General features: G+C 43.9%; 1 protein-coding gene across 1 annotated transcript in view; it reads right to left on the reverse strand.

Moving 5' to 3' along the window:
• The window catches only part of KSR2 (kinase suppressor of ras 2), a 517,247-nt gene that overhangs the window by 80,544 nt on the left and 413,561 nt on the right, over nucleotides 1-23,142 (reverse strand). The window contains exons 8-10 of the mRNA XM_054444768.2: nucleotides 20,942-21,009; nucleotides 17,593-17,711; nucleotides 2,296-2,464 (exon numbers count right to left, since the gene is read on the reverse strand). Of these exons, the coding sequence (XP_054300743.1) occupies nucleotides 2,296-2,464; nucleotides 17,593-17,711; nucleotides 20,942-21,009 (356 nt within the window). The remainder of the gene's footprint in view (nucleotides 1-2,295; nucleotides 2,465-17,592; nucleotides 17,712-20,941; nucleotides 21,010-23,142) is intronic.

Genomic DNA, 23,142 nt, shown 5'->3' on the forward strand with positions numbered 1-23,142 from the left:
AGCCACTGTACTTTATTATTACTGTATTGAATAATAATTCAAGGAGCCCAGACTTGTTGAGGCCTTCAATGAAACTGTCACCCTGCTAAGCTTTGTCCATGTATTATGACATTTCTTTCTAAAACAATTATCTAAGGTGGGTACTATTATGATCTCCATTTTATAGACGAGAACACTGAGGCCCAGAGAGGCAAGTTACTTGCCCAGCATCACACAGACATTAAATGGTAAAGCTGAGATTTGAACCTAAGCAGCTTGGCTGCAGAGCCCATACTCTAACTGCCATGCTGAAGTGATTTTACCCAAACGACCCCTTAGCCCAGTCCCCAGAGAGCCAGGACCTTGTCATGGCCTGTCATGGAGCAGAGGGGGATAAGGTGGCACGCTAGCACAGCAAATTGTCAGGCACCCCTCCTTGAAGACTCTGGCTGAGGGAAGGAAGGAGCTAAGGGACACCCTGATTACTCCTGGCTAGGCAGGTCTCTTGTCTGAAGATGCCAGCAGATTCTTTAAGGGATGAAAAGAGCTGTGGTCCTTTTGTGCACAGTTCTCCCGTAAAACGGCCCTTCCCCATCCCCTGGTCCACAAACAAGTGCCAAACAATTTCAGAGAAAATACTCCTGAAGCCAGTGTCTCCAGGGAGTGAAGTGGCTATTGGAAAGCATCGGGCCCACTCCCCCCAGGTGTGGGCGGTCATGGGAAGTCTAAAGGTCTTTTTTTTCCCTTCATCCCCTTCTGAAGAAGTAAAAATGAACAACCCTGGAGATGGCGGTGGGAGCCTTCTGTCTGTGGAAATGCCGGGCAATGAATCGGTGGCACTTACTAAGACGATTCAGCTGGTGACTCACATTGCAGTCCTTGATGGCTGCCAGGTGAGTGTCCCCCGCACTAGGTGGATACGAGGCTGTTAAATTCAGACTTGAACTTAACAAAAAACCCAAAGTTCCAAGAATTCAAACTATGCACCATCTCTGTGGACATAACCCAAATCAAAACAGTGTGGACAGGTGCTGTGATTGGCTTGTCCTCAGATGGATGGATGGTTGCATGGGGGTGCTGCCCAGGTTTGGGGCGGGGCCTCTATTTGCCTCCTGGCCACTCACTCATGCCTGGTTAAGCTTAGAGGTGTGAGCTGTGGCCAAGGACCTGGGATTTTTTTCATAGTGTGAAGCTTGTTGACTCAGAAGGAAATCAGGCGCTAGAGCAGAGTATCCAATGGAACTTTCAGTGATGATGGAAATGTTCTACACCTGAGCCATTCAGTGTGGCAGCCACCAGCCACATGTGGCTACTGAGCCCTTGAAATGTGGCTAGTGTAACCGATAAGCTAATTTTTAAATTATATTTAATTTTAATTCATTTAAATGTAAATAGCCACACATGGCTAGCAGATACTATATTGAACAAAACAGATGTAGACTCTGGTTCCAACTGGTCATGCCAGTCCCACCAGCCTTCTTGAAGCCAGCTGCAGTGCCACAAATAGGGGCCTAGCACAGGAACTGGGCCAGGCTGGACCCTGGAAGAGATGGGGAGATCCTTAGGTCTCGTCTACCTGAAGGAAGAAAAATATCCCATTCTTAGGTCTAATGACAAAGGAGGTCAAGAAGCCACAGTGTCCCATGAGTGGCTTCTCTACTACCATCTCATAGCCCAGTGCATACTCCCTGACAGCCCAGGTGCCTTGGAATTCCTGAGCTAGAGGAACCTTCCAGATCATCCTGTCCAACTACATCTTTTCAGAGGTGAGACACAGCAAGAATGCAACAAACCTGTATCTTGACTCCAGGAGTCCAGACTGCTCGGTGACGGCCCTGTTCTCACATCTGGGTTAAAACTCAGTATGCAGCCCTGCTCAGACATGTGCCCCTAAGATCTCCAGCACAGGATCTCGCTGCCAATTGTAACTAATTTAGCTCATCAGACAACTGTCAGCTCCAGAGCCAATGGCTCCCTTCTGTGACTTAGACTTAGGCGAAGACCCTGGGTTGTAGCTTGCCAAAAGACAGTCTCTAAGAGTTCCTGCACCAATTTGAGCCTCTGTTTCTTCATCTGTAAAATGAGATGATAATGCTTACCTTGTGGCTGTTCCAAAGATTAAATAAGTGATATAGGGTAATTGCTTAGGATACGATAAGGGTGAGTCCACATACTTCTTTGCCCCTCTCTGGTCATTGACCCATTCGCTTTCCAGCAGAGACTTGCTGCATCAGGGCTCTGGTGTGAACCCACCCTCTCCCTAATCTCTGCCCCTCCAAGGCTGCACCCCCCATGTCTCCCCAAGCATGGAGGTACCTGGCAGGTTGAAGTTCTTCTGCTGCCGTGTGCACTGCGGGGAAGGGTGTAGGGGAGAAGGCGGCGTGGCACTAGGAGGGAGGGGGGGTGCTGGCGAGGAGGGCGTGGAGGACGTCGTGGAGGAGGGGTTGCTGCTGGAGTCTGGCTGGTAAGGGACAGGGATGTGGTCCTGCAGAGAGAAAACAGGGTAGGAGTCAGGGACAGGCAGGGAAGCAGAGACACAGCAGAAAGAGTGGGCTGAACAGGAGAGGCCCCCACCCCAGCCCCCGCAACAATTCTTGCCCTTTCTTCAGCCACCAGATCCTTCCGAAGTCCCTCCTGCTTCATCAGCCCCACTGGGCTGCATCCAGCTGTGGAAGGAACAGCCTCTGGAGTCGAATTCCTGTCCACTGCTTGGACCCCAGAGTGAAAGGTGACCACGTAATGAAAACCACACAGGTGACAACCACGCACCCTGTGTCTCTTTGATCCTGAAAAACCCCATGCAGAGGTGTCCAGAGTACCCCTCCCACCCCAACACCTCTCCTGCCAAGTGTTTATTAAAGAATCAACAGTCTGACAGCTCCAGAGAGAATGTGAGAGTGAGCCTTCAGCATCTTAGCTTGGGTCACAGCTGGAACCAGCACTGCCTCTCCTCACCCCAGACCAGCTCAAAAACAAGGAGAGAGATAGAATCCATGTGTGCATTTTCGGAATGGCCTGCTGGGCTTCTGAGCAGAGTAGTAGGTTGAACAGTGTCCCCCAAAAGACGTCCATCCAGGACCTCTGAATCTGATCGTATTTAAAATAAGGGTCTTTGCAGACATAACTTAAGGTAAGGATCCTGAGATGAGATCATCCTGGATTCGGGTGAGTCCTAAATCCAATGACAAATATCCTAAATCCAATGACAAATATCCGAATCATCCTGGATTCAGGTGAGTCCTAAATCCAATGACAGACACATGGAGAGGAAAGTCACATGAAGATGGAGGGAGAGATTGGAGTGATGCAGACACAAGCCAAGGATTGCCGGAGCCACCAGAGACTGGGAAAGAGGCATGAAACAGATTGTCCTTCAGAGCCTCTAGAAGGCAACCCTGCTGGCATCTTGACATTGAATTTCTGGCCTCGCATTGTGTGAGAATAAATTTCTGTTGTTTGAGCCACCAAGTTTATGCTCTTTTGTTACAGCAGCACCAGGAAATTAGTATCAGCAGGATCCGGAGTCAGGAAAACCTGGACTCAAATTCCACAGCCACCTCTTTTCTGTACATCCTGGGCAAAATGCCCAACCTTTCCATTCCTCGGTTTTGTCCTCTGTAAAATGGGAATAATGATAACATCAAGTGCACAGGGCTGCATGAAGATGAAATGATGTGGAGGCTTGGGAGGCAGGGAGGCAGGCAAGGAGGAACAGTAGCTGATGTGGAGGAATGGGAGGGAGGGAGGCAGGCAGGGAGGAACAGTAGCTGTATGCATTTGCAGGCATGTTCTCCTGGAAAGGGATAGATTGGTGCTGCCTGAAGCTTGAAAAGCATTTCACCTCTTTGGGACTTTTTGCTTTCACCAGATGGCAAGAGATGAGCAAAAGCAGCAAACCTCCACATGACATAAAAGGGATTCCTGCCTCTCAAAGCCAGCAGAGCTAAGTGTTCCCAGGGGAGCCTTCATCTGTTCACCCACAGGACAGTGGTCACTTGATCCCTCCATTACTCAGAGGTCCACTACTCATGTGGACCAGGTACTCAAAGATGGTTTAGTGTGGTCAACAGGTATGCTTATCTGCCAACTCCAAGAGTAGGTGTGGCGAACACCCAATAGCAAAGGAGGTCAAGGGCAGAGGGGAAATGGACATTCTCTGTCTAGATGCTTACTGGGTGTCCAGCCAGGTTGTACATTTCACCTTCCCAAAGCCCACGCCACTGCCGCTAGATCCACACTGCTTCTGGGTCAGTGAGTCTCTCCTTATACTTTTTTTAAATTTTATTTTTATTTATTTATTTTTGTTTTTTGAGATGAGGTCTCATTCTGTGGCCTGGGCTGGAGGGTAATGGCACGATCATGGCTCACTGTAGCCTCAGCCTTCTGGGTTCAAGCGATCCTCTCACCTGAACGTCCTGAGTAACTGGGACCACAAGCGTGCACCACCATGCCCAGCTTTAAAACACCTTTTTTTGTAGACACAGTGTCCCACTATGTTGCCCAGGCTGGTTTCAAACTCTTGGGGTCATGCGATCTGATCCTCCCACCTCAGCCTCCCAAAGTGCTGGAATTACAGGTGTGGGTCAACGCAGTCGGCCTCCTTATCCTTAACATGGGCTAAGAACATCCACCTTGTAGGTCTGTTGTGAAGTTTAAATGAGTTATGTATGTACCTACCTCCTTCGTATTGAGTAGAGGTGCTTTGTCATCAATAAATGGTGGCTATTACGTTAATGATAGTATGTTTCTATAATTAAACTTTTTATTTTGAGATCATTGTGGATTCACATGTAGTTGTAAGAAGAGAGAGACCTTATGTTTCCCTTACTCAGTTTTCTCTACTGATAACATCTTATGAAACTCTAGTACAATATCACAGCCCAGATACTGAACTGATACAGTCAAGATACAGAACAGATCCATCAAAACGAAGATCCCTCATGTTGCCCGTTTATAGCCATACCCATTTCCTACCCTCTCCTCACCATCCTCCCTCCATATTTAACCCCTGGCACCTCTAATCTATTCTCCATATCTGTCCAGTATAATAAACACTAGCTGTATGTGGGTTTTTTTGAGATAGAGTCTTGCTACATTACCCAGGCTGGTCTCAAACTCCTGGACTCAAGCAATCCCATTGCCTCAACCTCAATCCCAAGTAGCTGGGATTAGAGTTGCATACCCTGGTGCCCAGCTCTATTCTCTGTTTCTATAATTTTATCATTTCACTGTTTTATAAGTGGAATCATACAGTATGTAACCTTTTCAGATTGCCTTTTTTCACTCAGAACAATTCTCCGTAGATTCATCCAAGTTGTTGCATGTATCGATAGTTTCTTCCTTTTGATTGCTGAGTTTCTTCCTTTTGACTGATTGCTGAGTAGTACTCTATGATATGGATGTACTAGAGTTTGTTTAACCATTTGCCCATGGAAGGACATCTAAGTTGTTTCCTATTTTTTGCTATTGTGGATAAAGCTGCTATAAACATTTATTAACAGGATTTATGTGAACATATGTTTTTATTTCTCTGGAATAAATGCTCAGAAGTGTAGTTTCTGGATAATATAGTAATAACATGTTTAGTTTTAAAAGAAAATGCAAAAACTGTTCTCTAGAGTAGCTGCACCATTTTACACCAGCAATGTAGGAATGACTCATTTTTCTCTGCATCTTAGCCAGTGTTTGGTGTTGTCACTATTTGTTATTTTAGCCTTTCTAATTGGAGTGTAGTGATATCTCATTGTGCTTTAATTTGCATTTCCTAATGGCTAAGATATTGAACATCTTTTCATGTGCTTACTTGCCATCGGTATATCCATTTTGGTCTTGATGACTGTATCTATATAAGAAGTCTTGAGATCAGGTAGACTGATTCCTCTCACTTTATTTTTCAAAAGAATAAAGCTATTGTAGATATTCTAGTTCCTTTGTCTTTTCACAAACTTTTAGAATAATCATGTCTTTATTTATAAAAATAATCTTTCTGGGATCTTGTTATAAATTGTGTTAAACCTATATATGAATTTTGAGGAGAACTGACTTCTTAACTATGTTGAATCTTCCAATCCATGAACATGGTATGGGTATCAGTTTCCTAGGGCTGTTGTAACAAAGTACCATAAACTGAGTGGGTTAAAACAACAGAAATTTATTCTCTCACAATTTTGGAGGGCAAAAGTCCCAAGTCAAAGTATTGGCAAGGCCGTGTCTCAGGATCCCTCTGAGACTTTAGGTAGAATCCTTCTTTGCCTCTTCCTACCTTCTGGTGGTAGCCAGCAATCCTTGTCATTACTTGGATTGCAGTTGCGTCACTCTAATCTCTGCCTTTGTTGTCACATGGTGCTCTCCCTGTGTGTCTCTGTTTCTCTTCTCCTCTTCTTATAAGGCCGAAAGTCATATCGGATTAAGGGACCACCCTTCCAGTATACCCTCATCTAAACTTGATTATATCTGCAAAGTTCCTATTTCCAAAGATCACATTCACAGGTCCCGGAGGTTAGGACTTTAGCATACCTTTGTGGGGAATACAGTCTGACCCACAGTGGTATCTGTCTCCATTTCTTTTGATCTTTGTTTCCTTTCACCATCATTTTGTAGTTTTTGGCGTACAAGCCCTATACATGTTTTATCAGATATACACCAAAGTATTTCCATTTTGTTCAGCAATTGTAGATGGCATGTTTCTAATTTAGGTTTCCATATGTTAATTGCTAGTATATAGAAATATAACTGATTTGGGCCAGGCATGGTGGCTTGCGCCTGTAATCCTAGCACTTTGGGAGGCCGAGATGGGCAGATCACAAGGTCAGGAGTTCAAGACCAGCCTGGCCAATATAGTGAAACCCCATCTCTACTAAAAAATACAAAAATTAGCCAGGTGCGGTGGCACACACCTGTAGTCCCAGCTACTTGGGAGGCTGAGGCAGAAGAATCACTTGAACCTGGGAGACAGAGGTTGCAGTGAGCCAAGATCATACCACTGCACTTCAGCCTGGGTGACAGAGCGAGACTCTGTCTCAAAAAAAAAAAAAGAAGAAATATAACTAATTTGTATTGATTGTGTATTCTGTGACCTTGCTGAATTCACTAATTAGTTCTAAGAACTTTTTAAGAAATACATTCTTTGGGATTTTTGTATTTTCTTTGGGATTCTCTGCATAGATGATGTCATTTGCAAATAAGGACATTTTTATTTCTCCCTTTCCAAACTGCATGTCTTGTTTCCTTTTCTTGCCTTACTGCATTGGCCAGAACTTCCAGCACTGTGTTGATAACAATGCTGAGAGTGGATGTCCTAGCTTGTTCCCAGTTATAGAGGAAAACATTCAGTTTTTCATCACTAAGTATAATGTTAGCTGTAGTATTATTTTAGGTGCTTTTACCAAGTTGAGGAATTTCCTCATTTTTACTTTTCTGATTTCTTTTATCATGAATGGTTGTTGAATTTTGTCAAACAATTTTTTGTATCAATTGATATAACCATGTTATTTTTTATTCTTAGCTTGTTAATATGGTGAATTATGTTAATTGCTTTTTCAGATATTGAACCAGTCTTATATCCCTGGAATAAACTCCACTTGTATATATTGCTGAACTCTATTTTCTAAGTATTTTGTTAAGAATTTTCACAACTATATTAATGAAGGATATTAGTCTGTAGTTTTCCCTTTTTGTACCCTGGCTTTAGAATCAGGGTAATATCAGTATATATCATGAATTGGAAAGTATACTCTTCTATTTTTTGGAAGAGATTGTGTACAGTTGGTGTTAATTCTTCTTTAGACATTTGGTAGTATTCTCCGGTGACACCATCTGGAGATTTCTTTTTTTGGAGTAAGATAGTTTTAAAATTACAAATTCAGTTTCCTTAATGTTTACAGGGCTATGCAAATTATACATTTCATATTGGGTGAGTTGTGGAAGTTTGTGATTTTCAAGAAACTGGTTTATTTCATTTAAGCTACAAAATGTATATGTGTAGCATTGTTTGCATATTTTCTTTTTATCCATTTGATGACTGCAGGGTCTGTGGTGATGTCCCATCTCATTCCTGACAATGGTAATCAGAGTTTTATCTTTGTTGGTCTTGCTACAGGTTTGTCAATTTTATTTTTAATTTCTGTTTTATTTTTCCTGCCTTCCTGTGAGTTAGTTAAACATTTTTTAGAGTTTCATCTTGACATAGCTAATTTTTGAGTGTATCTCTTTGTATAGCTTTTTAAATGGCTGCTGTAGGTATTATATTATATATGCATAACTTATTGCAGTCTACTGGTATTGACATTTTACCAGTTTGAGTGAAGTGTTCCTTTATGTCCTTACCCTCCCCCTTTAATAATTGTCTTAAATATTTCCTGTACATATATATAGAACCACATCAGAAAGTGTTATAACTTTTGCTTCAACTATCAAGCATAATTTGAAAATTTAAGAGGAGAAGGTATAGGTACTATTGTATCTAATAGTATTTGTACACTTTTTATTGTTTCTTGATTTTCCAAGATTCTTTATTACTCCTTTTCTGTTTAGAAAACACTTTTAAGTTATTCTTTCAGGGTAACTATACTTACGACAAATAGTCTTAGTTTTCCTTCATCTGACAATGTCTTGATTTCTCTTTCATTTTTGAAGAATATTTTCACTATGCATAGAATTCTGAATTGAAAACTTTTCTTTCAGCACTTGAAAAAATGCTGTGCCATTTTCTTCTGGCCTCCGTGGTTTCTGAAGAGAAATTTGTCATTTGAATGGTTTCTCCAATAGGTAAAGTATTGTTTCTCTGTTGTTGCTTTCAAGATGCTTTTGTCTGTCTTCAGTTTTCAGAAGTTTGACATGACATATCTTAGCATGGATTTCTTTGGGTTGATCTTCTTTGGTGTTTTCTGAGATTCTTTAATCTGTAGGTTTATGTCTTTTGCCCAGTTTGGGAAGTTTTCAACCATTATTTCTTTAAGAACATTTTCAGCTCTGTCCTCTTTCTCCTCTTCTCTCTTTCCAGGACACCAATGACACCAATGTTAGATTTTTTATTATAATCCGCAAGGGTCCTTGATACTCTGCTCAGGCCATTTTCTCTCTGTTATCCAGACTGTGTAATTTCTATCACTCTATCTTCAAGTTCACAAATTCTTTCCTCTGCCCCATCCATCTTGTTATTGAATCCATCCATTGAATTTTTTATCTGGTTATTGTATTTTCTAATTGTATGTTCTAAATTTTCTAAATGCTTCTTCTTTTTATCTTCCGATTCTTTGCTGACACTTTCTGTTTCTTTTCAGGGACTTCTTATGTTTTCATTAGTCTCAAGAATGTTCATAATTGCTTATTGAAGTATTTTTATAATGAATGCTTTAAAAGTGTCATCAGATAATTCTAAAATCCCAGTCATCTCAGCATTGGCTTCTATTGATTGTCTTTCTTTTTCTATTCAGCTTGAGATCTTTCTGCTTCTTGCTATGACAAGTAATTTTCAACTGAAGCCTGAACACGTGAGTATTATGTTGTGAGACTCTGGATCTTATTTAAACCTCTTGTTTTTGCTGGATTTCTGTGACATTGCTCTAGCAGAGAAAGGGGAGGTACTGCCTTGCTATTGCCAGGGATGGGTAGAAATCTAAGTTCTCCATTCAGCTTCTGTTAGTCCCTGAAGAGGGGAGGAGTTCCTCATTATTGCTGGGCAGAGGTTGAAATCCAGCTCCCCCATAGACCTTTGCTGATACCACTCTTGCTGGGAGGGGTAAGAATGCCAAAAAGCAGGGAGCAGACTTGTTAATGATGGTGGTGGTAAAAGCTCTGACTCTCCACTAGGTCTCCTCGAATCCTACCTCAGCAGGTGTGGGAGGGAGTGCTGCATTATTGCTGGGTGAGGGGGGGTGTTCTTTCCCACCAGTAGGGGATGACAGTCCCTACTCAGCCTTCTCTAACACCAGCCTGGCAGGAGGATTGGGATGCCAGGGTTCAGCTTGACAAGGATGGGAGTCTAGACTCCCTACTTGATCTTTGCTGTTATGGGTAGGTAGGGCAACAGATTTTTCTGTGGTGTTTGGCTGGGGTAGGATGGTTATTGGGTAAAAGTTTTCTTGCTAAGCTGTCCCTTTCCTGGGCCTTTGACTAGATGGGGCAGGCTTTTATTGGGGCTTTTTTTGTTTTCACTCATTGACACATCCAGGTTGCCAGCTTCTTCAGTTCTAAGTCTGGGATACATGAAGCTAAAAGAAGTCTCAGGCGGCCAGGTGTGGTGGCTCATGCCTGTAATCCCAGCACTTTGGGAGGCCGTGGCAGGTGGATCACAAGGTCAGGAGTTTGAGACCAGCCTGGCCAACATAGTGAAACCCCATCTCTAATAAAAATATTTTAAAAATTAGCCAGGCATGGTGGCAGGTGCCTGTAGTCCCAGCTACCTGGGAGGCTGAGGCAGGAGAATCGCTTGAACCCGGCAAGCAGAGGTTGCAGTAAGCTGAGATTGCACCACTGCATTCCAGCCTGGGCGACAGAGTGAGACTCCATCTTTAAAAAAAAAAAAAAGAAGTCTCAGGGAACTCGCCACTGTGTCATTGCTTGGGTTCCTAGCTGGTCTGCCTCCTTCTTGCCCTCTTTCAGAGTGGTCTTATGTTTATTTTATACACAATGTCCATTGTTTTTAGCTGTACATTTGACCCTTGAACAACACAGGTTTGCATTGCAATGGTCCACTTATATGTGAATTTTCTTCCACCTCTGCCACTTCTGAGGCAGTAAGACCAACCCCTCCTCTTCCTCCTTTTCCTCAGCCTACTCAACATGAAAACGACAAGGATGAAGACCTTTATGATTATTTGTGTCCACATAATGAATAGTAAATATATATTTCTTCCTTATAATTTTCTTAATAACATTTTCTTTTCTTTAGCTTACTTTATTGTAAGAATATAGCATATAAGACATAGAACATACAAAATACATGTTAATAAACTCTGTGTTATTGGTAAGGCTTCTGATCAACAGTGGGCTATTAGCAGTTAAGTTTTTGGGGGCATCAACAGTTATATGTGGAGTTTCAACTGTGGGGGTAGGGTTGGCATTTCTCACCCCCACATTTTTCAAGGGTCAACTGTACTTACTGGGAGGAATACGGAAAAGTACAATTACTCCATCTTCCTGGAAGCAGAGTAACTAGTATTGTTAGTTCATTTAATCTTGGCAGCAAACCTGCAAGTTAGGTGCTATCTATGGAGGGAGAAACTAGGCTCTCTCCAGAGAGTCTCGGAGAAAGGGAGACTCAACTATGATTGTGTAGACAAAGAAATGGATACTGGCCCCATGGACAATTAACATTCCCAAGCTATAGAATTTTCCTTGGAATAACAGATCTCCCCAATTTGATCTCTGACCCCATGTGGGAGAAATAAATGCGAGTCCCAGTAGAAGGCAGGGGACATCTGACCACTTGGACATAGTCTTACTCTTACTATTTTAGGCAAGGCTATGCTCTAGTTCATTCTAACCACCTGCCAGGCAAGACCACCTTGAAGGTAACTCTGATCCAACATTAGTAGAAAGGCATCAGGAAGCCTTCTCACTCTATCTCAATTTATCTAATGATAATTGCATTTCCATAACAATGGACATATTAGTGTAAGGAATAATATGTCAGTGACTTGTGGAGTGAAGATTTATCATTTATGACTATGATATAGAGAGAAGCTCCCACTTGGCCCAGGGGGCAGGTGAGGTTTTTCAAGGAAGTTGGGGGCCAATTATATTACATGAGGAAAAGAAAGTCAGGCATCTATCCACCCTCCCAAGCCTTGCTCTTTGAACTTGCTGGAAAATTTCAAGAAGTTTCCATAGATGCTCTGCAAAAAGATGGTCATTGTCTAACTTTAAAAAAAAAACCATATAGGCTTGTGCTTCTACATGTACATTTGTCAGCTTATCTGTCTCATCCTCTAGACTAGGCGCTCCCTGAGGACAGGGAGTATGTTATATGCATCAGCACTTAGCAATGAGCCAGTCACACAGTCACATGGTGGCCCCTCAATAAATGCGTGCTGAATGAAAGAAAAAAGAAAGGAAGAAATGAAAAGAGGAATGGTTGTATGGAAGAACAGGAGAGAGGAATAGAGGACGAAGATCTATTTCCTCCCACTAGACTGTTACTTATTCATCTTGGAATCTGCAAAACTAAGCACAGAAACAAAAACATAGGAGGTAACTAATCGATGTTATATGAATGAATGAATGAACTAAGCAACTGAAAGGAAGAAAGGATAGAGGGAAAGAGGGAGAGAGGGAGACAAAATTGTCTTTATGGTGGAAGGACTTATCTCTACCCCTTTGAGGACAGACTCATTAATACATATGGTACTCACTTCTCCTGGCAGAATTGTTACAACAGGAGGGAAAATCTCTTCTGCAGTTTAAACCCACATCTGTGTCTGAATGGGACCAGCAGCTGGCGGTTGTGTTCCATCAGAAGGAAACTTACTAAACTCTACCAGATCATGCAGGGAGAGGCTAATGGCATAATTCCTCTTTCTGAACATAGATGAGAGCTGGAAACATCCATCAGAGACCATCCAGTCCAACTACTTCATTCTGTAGGAGGCGATGCTGAGACTGTAAGGTGGGAGGAATGGCCTCCTGGAGTCACACAGAGCATTAGTGGCCCAGGTCCCAAGTCGTGGCTCAGAAGCAGAAACACAAGGTTGTGCCAAGTAATAAGAAATTCACATCTGACTCTGAAACTCAAATAGAAACACGTTCATCACCCAGGTTTCCACTTCAGCCAGCTGAGCACTGATTTGGACATGGTGGTGATGGTCACACTGTTCTCCCATGGACACTTTCTAAGGAAACTGTCCTCACCCTCCAACCCAACAGCCTTTGTCCAATGGACTGTCCTAAACAGACACACTTGTCTTGCGACCTCCATAGCCCACTCCCAACACAGGATCATAGGCCAGAGCATAATGGCAGCTGACCAGTGACCTATAATATGGGATGGAATGATGAGATAGGCCATTAGGAAGAAGAGCAGTGAGCATTAGGAGCAAAGGCTGAGATAAGATGAGGTTCAAAGAGAACAGGGGAGCCACAACAGGCCAGAAAACAAAGAAGCCAAAGGCCATAAGGAGTAGGAACTATATGGAGGCAGAAGCAATGATAGAGGAAAGAAAGACAAAAGTAGAAGATGAGGAAACCAGCCAACAGTAACAACACATCAGAGCAGACCCACAAAGAGTAGCTAAGTCAGGGTCATGATGGAAGACCAGAACAATGGCCCATGGGCTTGCTTTGGGTCCAAGGAGCTGGATTGAGCTAAAGACCATCCTCTGCATCTAGTTTCATGAGGCCCAGCTCCTAAATGATGATTTCCCTTTCTCTGAATTGCCCCCATGTCCATCCTTTACAAAAGACAACTCATTTTGCTGAGCCAGCCTAGGCGGGTCTCTGTACCTTGCAACCAACCAACAAAAGCAAACCAGCATGCAGCCACTTCAAACAGCTTGAATACAGCAGGCAGAGATTCAGCCTCTGCCACTACTGCAGATGGTATTTTTGATGGCTTGATGTGGAAGTACAAGGGTTGTAGCTTGGTCCCATAAGGAATTGGCAGATGCTACTGTTGCTGCTTCTCCTCCCTCCCCCTCCTCCATTCTCCTCATCCACCCCACTCTGTCTTCCTCTTCTTCCTCCGTCTTTCTCCTTCTCTTCCTCTTCCTCCTTCCTTTCCTCCTCCTTCCTTCTTCCTATTCCTCCTACCTCTTCCTTCTCCTCTTTCTCTGTCTTCTTCATCATCAAGCTACTTCCATGCCCTGAGTATTCAGAATTTGACTAAAATCCTTTATACATATCATACATCTAATCCTGTCTGCAACCCCAATGATACTTCCTATTATGTCTATTTTACATAAAGGAAAACTAAGGCAGACAGATCTTGAGATAACTGGCCCACAGTCATACAGCAAGTTAAAGAGCTGAGTTGCAAGCTCAGACTTCCTGATTCCAAAATCTACACTCTAACCACTGTGCTAGGTGAAAAAGCAGGGCCTTTGTGAACCTGGATTGACTGAACTAGACAGGAGACAAGACAAAGAGCAGTGAAAAAAAAATCTTCAGACCAAATTGGCTCAGAAATTTATTGCACTAACCACATCATTGCCTGACAAGAAGAATCTGTGTGAAGCCAGTGAGAAGGGAAAGGGGAAAAAATAACCCAGTCCTATGATAGATCTTGTCCACCTTCATGTCGAAGCTGCTTTCTTAATAGAGGTTAATTTATTTCCCTTATCAAATTCTCCTGCTGGCAGACAAGCAGAACAATGTCACAGTCACTGATCTGTCTGACCTATGTTTCAGTCTCATCTGACACCAAGAGGCTCATTGTGCCTGTAAAGCCAGAGAGAAAGGTCTCAAGGTGGTTCTGAGCTCCTCGTCCCTCAAAATGTCACAAAGCAAAGAATGGGTTCTAAGGGATGCACAATTATTATACTTCCCAGAAGCCTCGCCATTTGAATTTGCTCAGCCCTCCCAGCAGTGGAGATCCCCTCTCCTAGAGACCTATATCTTTTGCAAATAACAAAGGAAAAGTGGACATGGCCTGATGTTTTGATCAGAGGCCCCCAAATTTAAGCTGATAATAATAGCTAGAATCTCCTGGATATTAGCTATGGGCCAGGAAGTACACTGAGTGCATTTAAATGTTGATTATTGAATTCCATCCTCATAACAACTATCTGAGGTTGGTGTTCTTATTGGCTGCCACGGGCTCTTTAAAACATGACTACAAATCCGTGGACTCTTCCCACTAAGAGTTGAGGTCTGTGTTTCTTCCCTTTGAATCTGAGCAGGCTTGTGACTGCTTCCATCAGTAAAGTGCAGCAGAAGTGACACTGTCAAAGTTCCACCTGTTTGCTAATTCAGTTGCTCTTTGAGCCATGAGCTGCCATGTAAGAAGCCCGACTACCCTGAGGCAGCCATATTGTGAGGACACCCAATCATTACAGCAAGTCCATATACAGGTGCTCTAGTTGACATCTCTGCTGAACCCAGGCTTTGACTCAACCCAGCCCAGGCACCAGACATGGAGTGAAAGAGCCTCTAAATCAGGGGTGAGAAAACCTTTTCTGTAAAGAATCTGACAGTAAATATTTTAGACTTTGCAGGCCATGCAGTCTCTGTCATGACTACTCAACTCTGACATTATAGCACAAAAGCAGCCACAGAAATATGGGTATGGCTGTGTTCCAATAAAATTTTATTTACAAAAGTAGGTTGTGGGCTGGATTTGGCCTGTGGGCCATAGTTTGTCAATCCCTGTTTTAGATGACTCCAGCCCTTACCTGTGTGAGTCTTCCCAGTTGATTCCCATTATGGAGCAGAGACAAACCATTCCCTCTGCTCTCTGTCGTAATTCCTGACCTACAGATTCTGTGAGTATAATAAAAGGATGATTGTCATATGCCACTAAGTTTGGGTGGTTTGTTGTGCTGCAGTAGATAACTGGAACAGCCCCATTTTACATACAGGAAAACTGAGGCTCAGAGAGATTAAGTTACTTGCTCAGTCTCACAGCTAATAAGCAGAGGAAGCCCTGGCTGGCTGCCAGGTTTGCCTGATTCCAGAAGCCAACTTCACTCAGCTATTGAAATTATGCCACAAGGAGCCAGATGGTAAATGGCTTCGAGATAAAAATGGCGGGTGAGATAGCTTAAGAGCAAAGGGACACATGAGCTTTGTGGGAAGACATGGCAGGAGAGGTCAGAGACAGAGGAGGGACCAAATTATGCATGGCCTTTCAGGCTGCAGTAGAGTCTGATTTGTTTTCTAGATGCAATCGAAAGCTATTGGATGGTTTTTAAGCAGGGCATGACATAATTCAAATTACATTCATTAAGTATCACTCTGGCTGCTGTGTGGGAAATGGATTGGGAAGGGGGCAATCCTCTCTCTGTGTGTTGCCATTGAATAGTGACTCAGCTATTATGATGTTCCTCTAGGACCTGAACACAGGTCAGTGCCCTCCCGATCCTTGGGCTGATGCGCTTTTTCCACTGATATAGTTTGGATATTTGTCTCCTCCAAATCTCATGTTGAAATTTGAACCCAATGTTGGAGGTGGGGCCTAGTGGGCGGTACTTGGGTCACAGGGGTGGATCCCTCATGAAGAGTTTGGTCCCTTTTTTTGCAGTAATGAGTGAGTTATCCCTCTATTAATTCCTGCTAGAGCTGGTTGTTTAAAAGAGCCTGGCACCTCTCTTCCTTCCCCTCCTCTCCTCTCCCCTCCCCTCCCCTCCCCTCCCCTCTCCTCTCTCTCTCTCTCTCTCTCTCTCATGCGTGTTTCCTTCCTTCCTTTCGCCATGTGATGCCTGCTTCCCTTCACTTTCCAACATGAGTGGAAGCAGCCTGTGGCCTCCCCAGAAGCAGATGCTGGTGTCAGGCTTCTTGCACAGCCTGCAGAACTGAGAGCCAAATAAACATTTTTCTTTATAAATTACCCAGCCTCAGATATTCCTTTATAGCAATGCAAATGGACTAAGACATCTACCTTCGACATAATGCACGCAAGCTTTGAGATGCTTGGGAAATCACCTGCTGGTGTGTGCAACCTTTGCCTCCTACTGTGAGGCTGGGCATACCCCCAGGATAGATTTGGTACAGCCCCATCAGCAGACCAAATAAAGGATGTGGAAATCAGGCCAGAAATTTCTAGGCCACAATTGAAAGAAAGATGCACAGAGGGGCCCGCTGCTGACCACCTGTCTGAGGGTAGAAGCCAACCAAATTGCCTGTTGCTCAGAGCTCAGGGCCCCCAAAGAAAACCCACCCATCCAGCCTCTACCAGAAGCTCAGAAATAGACCCCTATTCTTTGGAGGTCTGATCTGACAGATGTGTCAGAAAGCCCAGAACCATCTGCAAAGTTGGTCCTGGAAGATGGTGTTATGGTTTGGCTGGGTCTCCATCCAAATCTCATCTTGAATTGTAGCTCCCATAATTCCCACATGTCATGGGAGGGGCCCCGTGGGAGGTAATTGAATCATGGGGGCTGGTCTTTCCTGTGCCATTCTCGTGATGAGGAATAAGCCTCACAAGATATGATGGTTTTATAAAGGGGAGTTTCCCTGCATAAGCTCTCTCGTCTGCCACCATATAAGATGTGCCTTTCGCCTTCTGCCATGATTGTGAGGCCGCCCTAGTCACATAGAACTGTGAGTCCATTAAACCTCTTTTTCTTTATAAATTACTCAATCTCAGGTATGTCTTTATCATCAGCATGAAACAGACTAATACAGATGGCAAAACCTCTCAAAGAGCAAAGCAAGTGAGGTCTGGACCACTAAGGAAACTCCTTTTAAGCCTCTCCTCCCATCCGTTGTGCCTTCCTGGACACTCTCATCCATTCTCATTCCGACATGCCCTCTTTCTGAATAAGATTTCTGGCACACAAATCTTTCCACCGATCTCTGGATGTCCCTCAAGCTTTACTCAACACAAACATCACAGAATTAGGGGAGCCGAGATGGGCTAGGAGGGAGCGCCATACTCCCAGATCAACCCTTCCTCCCTCCTACCCCTCACCCAGCAGTGCCAGCCCCACATGCCGAGACCCAGTGGAAGCCCAGCCTTACCTTGTTGATTTTGTTGGTTTTGGGGAGCGTCTGACTGATGTGCAGGTCTGAATACCGAGGTGGCTTCCGTAGAGGGTTGTTGATGTCACATGGAACGGACTCTGTCCGGACTAACCTTGCTGGATCCGTAGGGGTAAAAACATTGATTTGGGAGTTTAAGTATCACTTTGTCTTTGGTTATGCCAGGAGAGCACAGCTCAGATCCCACCTCTTAGGCCCACCCTCCAGACTGGAGGACAATTCACTAAAAGTGATAATCATTCTGTGGTGGGATCAGGTTTGCAACATATTTCTATTGTCCATATATGACTTTTGACAATTAAGATGATAATAATAAAACTAAAGCTATCAGGTTTTTTTAAAATACCATAATTGTTTCATATTGGCAGACTCAAAACTCATTTTAAATACATGAGGTTCCTGATTTTTCAGGGCCTGTGATGAGTGGACAAGTTCATCACGGTGACCTGTCCCTAACTTTCTAACCTCTGTGTTAGGATCATCTTTCATTCCTTTTGGGATTTCTCAGGCCTAAGCAGCCTGCCACACATTGAAATACTTTGTCCTAAACAACCTTGGATCCCTGAAAGAAAGACAGCTGTTCCAGGAAGCTAGGCACATAGTAGATGCTAAATAAATGCTTCCTGATCTAAATCATATCGCCCAAGCCCCTCTCCCTTCTGTTACTTCTGTTACTCACAGGGAACACAGCAAGGGACAAAAATGAGAAGCTCAAAATCAAATTTGATGCCTGGTATTGTTATTTGTTAGCTGTTTTTTGTTTGTTTGCCTTGTGTGTCTGTGTGTGTGTTTTATTTATTTATTTTTTTATTGCAGTGGTGAGGGGAGGGTGTTGGTTGAGCAGTTTAAGCTCCGGATTGACCCAGGGATTTCATTTCTCTGCTTAGCCTGAGCTGCCATCACCATGGAAACTGACTATATTTTCAACTTCCAACCAACGGAGAGAAAAAGCAAGAAGCTGGTGGATTTCTGCAAAGTTCAGTTCGCTCTGAATATACAGACACCTGCCACCTTTGAACAAAAGGCGGCATGGCCTTGAGGGTGGATGGGAGGGAGCCCTTCTTCAAATGTCAGCCTCTGAGAGCCATCACCTTCCAGCAGGCTGCTTCTGTCCATATGGGAATCAGCCTCTAGCAGAACCTTCTACAGAGGAGAATTTGGTGGGAGGCAATTTTTCCAATGAGGCTGACCCAAGGCAGGGTCTCAAGAGAGGTGAGAATTCAGGTTTTAAAATAGCCTCATTGAGTGTATACAGTTATTCAAGGAACAGATGGTTCTCAATTAAGGATGTGGGGTGGGAAGGGCAAGAGAAGGGAGCTGAAGACTTTGCCTTCACTTGCAATTTTCTCTGTTTTTGGAGATAAACAATGCAAAGATCATCGAAAACCAACTGCCCGTTGGCTTTGGGACACATCACAGTGCTTTCAGCAGCAGTTTGCCTCCTTCTTTAAGTTTCCCCTGGGTTCATTCTAAATTAGGGCAGATTCCCAGGAATATGCACTGATCAAGCCCAGGTGAGATGGGAGTGGGAAAATGAGAGGACAGGGAAGAAGGACTCAGTGTCAGGTTAGCAAGTTACTGTATCCTAAAGTTGCTCCCTGGTTATTTGAAGGCTCTGTCCATCCTATAGATGAGGGGCTTGCAGGGAAGCAGCCAGCATGACTTTAAAATATTTTAATAAACTGCTTACATTTAAAAATAAGCATATGGGCCAGGCGCGGTGGCTCATGCCTGTAATCCCAGCACTTTGGGAGGCAGAGGCAGGTGGATCACCAGGTCAGGAGTTCGAGACCAGCCTCACCAACATGGTGAAACCCTGTCTCTATTAAAAATCCAAAAAGCAGCTGGGCATGGTGGTGAGTGCCCGTAATCTCAGCTACTCAGGAGGCTGAGGCAGGAGAATCGCTTGAACCCAGGAGGCAGAGGTTGCAGTGAGCCGAGATCACGCCACTGCACTCCAGCCTGGGCAACAGAGAGAGACTCCGTCTCAAAAAACATTGAATAAATAAAAAATAAGCATATGGCACATAGAATTCTCTATTTGGGCTTTTGTTGGAAATGTCAGAAATGCTGGCAATGTAGGTCCACATAGCTGGAGTGGCTGGCTATCCTCTCTAGATGGCACTTGGGTTTTCCAGTGTCCCACAGCCCCATCTGGCCAACTTCTCTCATTTAGGACATCTACTTGGCCTTCATAGGCATCTTAGTTTATGTCTGACTCCTGCTCTAGAGCAGTGCTTCTCAACTTTAAGGTGCATAGGAATTCCCTGCAGATCCTGTTTAAAATGAAGATTCTTATTCAGTAGGTCTGAGGTGGAGCCATAAATCATGCATTTCTAACAAGCTCCCAGGTGCTCCTGATGCTGCTGGTCCACGGACAATGCTTTGAATAGCAAGGATCTGGCCTATGATGTGCAGTAGAACTTTCTGCAATCAAAAAAATGTTCTATATTTGTACCAATATAAGCCCTTGAAATGTGGCTGGTGTGACTGAGTAATTAAATTTGTCTTTTTATTTGATTTTAATTAATCTAAATTTAAATAGTCAAATGTAGCTAGTAGCTACTGTATTGGGCAGCACAGGTCCAGAAACTCCCTCAGAGATAAATTTCAATATGGATAATGGAGTTTGGGGGTGATCACCCCATAGGGCAAGGATCAGGGGAACTATTTTGAAAGCTGGACTACAAAAGTTCCCAAGGCAGTGTCCCTTATAAGTAAGTCCTTGGCAGCCAGGGAAAAGCCTTTCCTTCTGTCTTTCCTTCCAGCCAGATTCATCTTGCTTTTGCAGTGGAATCCTGGTAGCGGCTCTCCCAGTGCTGTTACTTCCCTATGTGGACATGTTGACCCAGACACTCCTAGGGCCCCAGGAGATGGGACACAAATGGCCCAATCCAACAGGCCCAAGACATACCCCTCCTCATGCCTACTTTTGCAAGGCCAATTGATTAAATCTAGAGGACACACAATGGAAAAACACCCAGCCAGTGCTCTTTTTTGGTGGGAAGAAAAGCAATGGGATTGGTAAACAGAAGAGGCTAGAAATTAAGAGAGGAGACAGAATGAGAGAGCAGCAGTTAAGTGGGGAGACAAAGGGGGCTAAAGTGTCAGAGGGACCAGTAGAGGGGCAAGAAATAGGGAGAACAGGCATAGGGGAGGATAAAGGAGACAGATGTCAGGAAGAATGGTGTCAGAGAGAAAGAAACGATGCTGGAAGTATGTGGGCATCAAGAGGTATTCAGAACCAACCTGATGGGACAGCTATGTGGGGGACCTGCAGGAGCCCCACCTCACCCCTACCCCAGGGCAGTAAGTTTTAAATAGTTACCTCCTCGGTGGATGATCAGAAGATGACAGGGTGGGGCTTCTTTGGTGCATTTGTTGTGGCACTTTAACCTGAGAAAGATAAAGAGAGAGAAAGATGGACAGGTGAATGGCTGAGAGAGTGGGTAGATGGGTGGGTGGATGGATGGATGGATGGATGGGTGGATGGATGGATGGATGGATGGGTGGGTGGATGGATGGATGGATGGATGGATGGATGGATGGATGGATGGATGGATGGATGGATGGATGGGTGGATGGGTGGATGGGTGGATGAATGGATGGGTGAATGGATGGGCAGACGGATGGGGGATAGATGGGTGAGTAGATGAATGGGTGAATGAATTCACAGATGGATGGATGGGTAGGTGGATGCATAAATTGGTAGATGGATTGATGCATGGGTGGGTGAGTGGATGGTTGGGTGGATAGATTGATAGGTGGCTGAACAGATGGATGGATGGTAGATGGATGGGTGGATGAATAGATGGATAAATGGGTAGGTGGATGGACGGGTGGGTGGATGAGTGGGTGGATAGATGGATAGATAAATAGATGAATGGATGGGAAATGAATGAACAGATAGATTCATGGGTGATGTGTGGATAGATGAGAAAGTGAATGGATAAATAAATGGATAGATGGATGGATGGAAGGATGGATGGATGGATGGATGGATGGATGGATGGATGGATGGATGGATGATGGATGGGTAGGTAGATGGATAGGTGGATAGATGGGATGCCCCCAGTGGTCTGGAAAGCTCTGGGTGCTGTGGATACTAAGATGTGAGATGAGATGGGGCAGCTACTGCAAAGGCATATCCTCAGCAAACCAGGAAATTAACTCTGGAGAGAGGCTTCTAGTATCCCACTCTCTCAGGTAAGTCTTGGGTGGTCCAAGAATGGATGGCAGCTGTTTTATTAGCACTGCCCAACGGACTTCATGTTTTAAAAAATATCAAATATCATGCTTTTCCCATCAGCCTGTATTTATGATCATCATCACAATTCTTCTCATCATCTTCCATTTACTTGAAGACTCATTTTATACCATGTCATTTAATCTTTATAACAACTTCACAAAATGGGCATTATTATCACTCCCATTTCACAGATGGAAAAACTGGGATTAACTGACTTGCCCTGACAGAAAACTGGGGTCGGTGGTCCCGAAGGTGGCCGCTCATTTTTCTTAAAGGCTCAAGCTGTAGGACACATTCAACCAGGGCTTCCAATTATAATGAAATCAGTGCCAGGTATTAAGTTTTAGAGGCATAAAGTTGAAGAGTTTAGAATGATAATGTCTTCCTTTGAGAGGAGCCAAAGAGGACACCTTGCTCTTTCCCCTGGAGTTGCCTAACTTCACAAGGATAATAAAAATCACAAATTACTGCAGCCTGGCTTTGTCCTTTTCTTTTAGAGTTTTATGTCAATAGGATAGATACACGCTGTGGAAGATGCCGTAAGTGCCCCATTCATATCCCCTTGAATTATTTTACCATTTTGCACGTACCAGTCTAACTTCCAGCAGCCAACATCTTTTCCAGATGGTGGCCCTCAGACTGCTTGAAGATTTAGTATTAAAATAGACGTATACACTAAACTCAGAAGTAGGAACTTTACAGTTGCCCCCTACTCGTTTCCTGATTTGATAGTTCTCTTTAAAATAATGGTTTGAATATGCAGGCACAGACTCAACATTGATTCCTCCAATTAGTCTAGTTCAGTGGTTCTGAAAGTAGTGTCCTTGGACCAGCAGCATAAGCACCACCTGGGAGCTTTTCTGGGGCCCCCTGGCAGATCTGCTGAATCAGTACTCGGAGGCTAGGCTGCAGCAGGCAGCACTCTGGGTCTGAACAAGCCCTCTAGGTGAACTGGATGCATGCTCAGGTGTGAGAGCCACCAGCCTAGCTGATTGTTTTGGAATATTTGTGCACATTTCCCCAGTTTTTCTCTTGTTTGGTCTTTTATGGCTCTGATGGGGCTCTGAATTCCTCTCTGAAAAAGTTAGACCTGGGACCACCAACAGTGCAGAAGGGGAGCAAGGAGGGACATAGGCAATATGAGACAATGCTGAATCACAGGGTGATATGTAAGCTCCTCTCCAATTCTCTTCCAATCTGATGGCACCAGAGGGGTCTCTCCAACACGTGCTATCTCCAGTCCCAGATTTCAACAGGCAGCAGTATCCACAGGGAATTTT

Source organism: Pongo pygmaeus, chromosome 10 (assembly GCF_028885625.2).
Source record: "Pongo pygmaeus isolate AG05252 chromosome 10, NHGRI_mPonPyg2-v2.0_pri, whole genome shotgun sequence".
NCBI classification, from domain to species: Eukaryota; Metazoa; Chordata; class Mammalia; order Primates; family Hominidae; genus Pongo; species Pongo pygmaeus.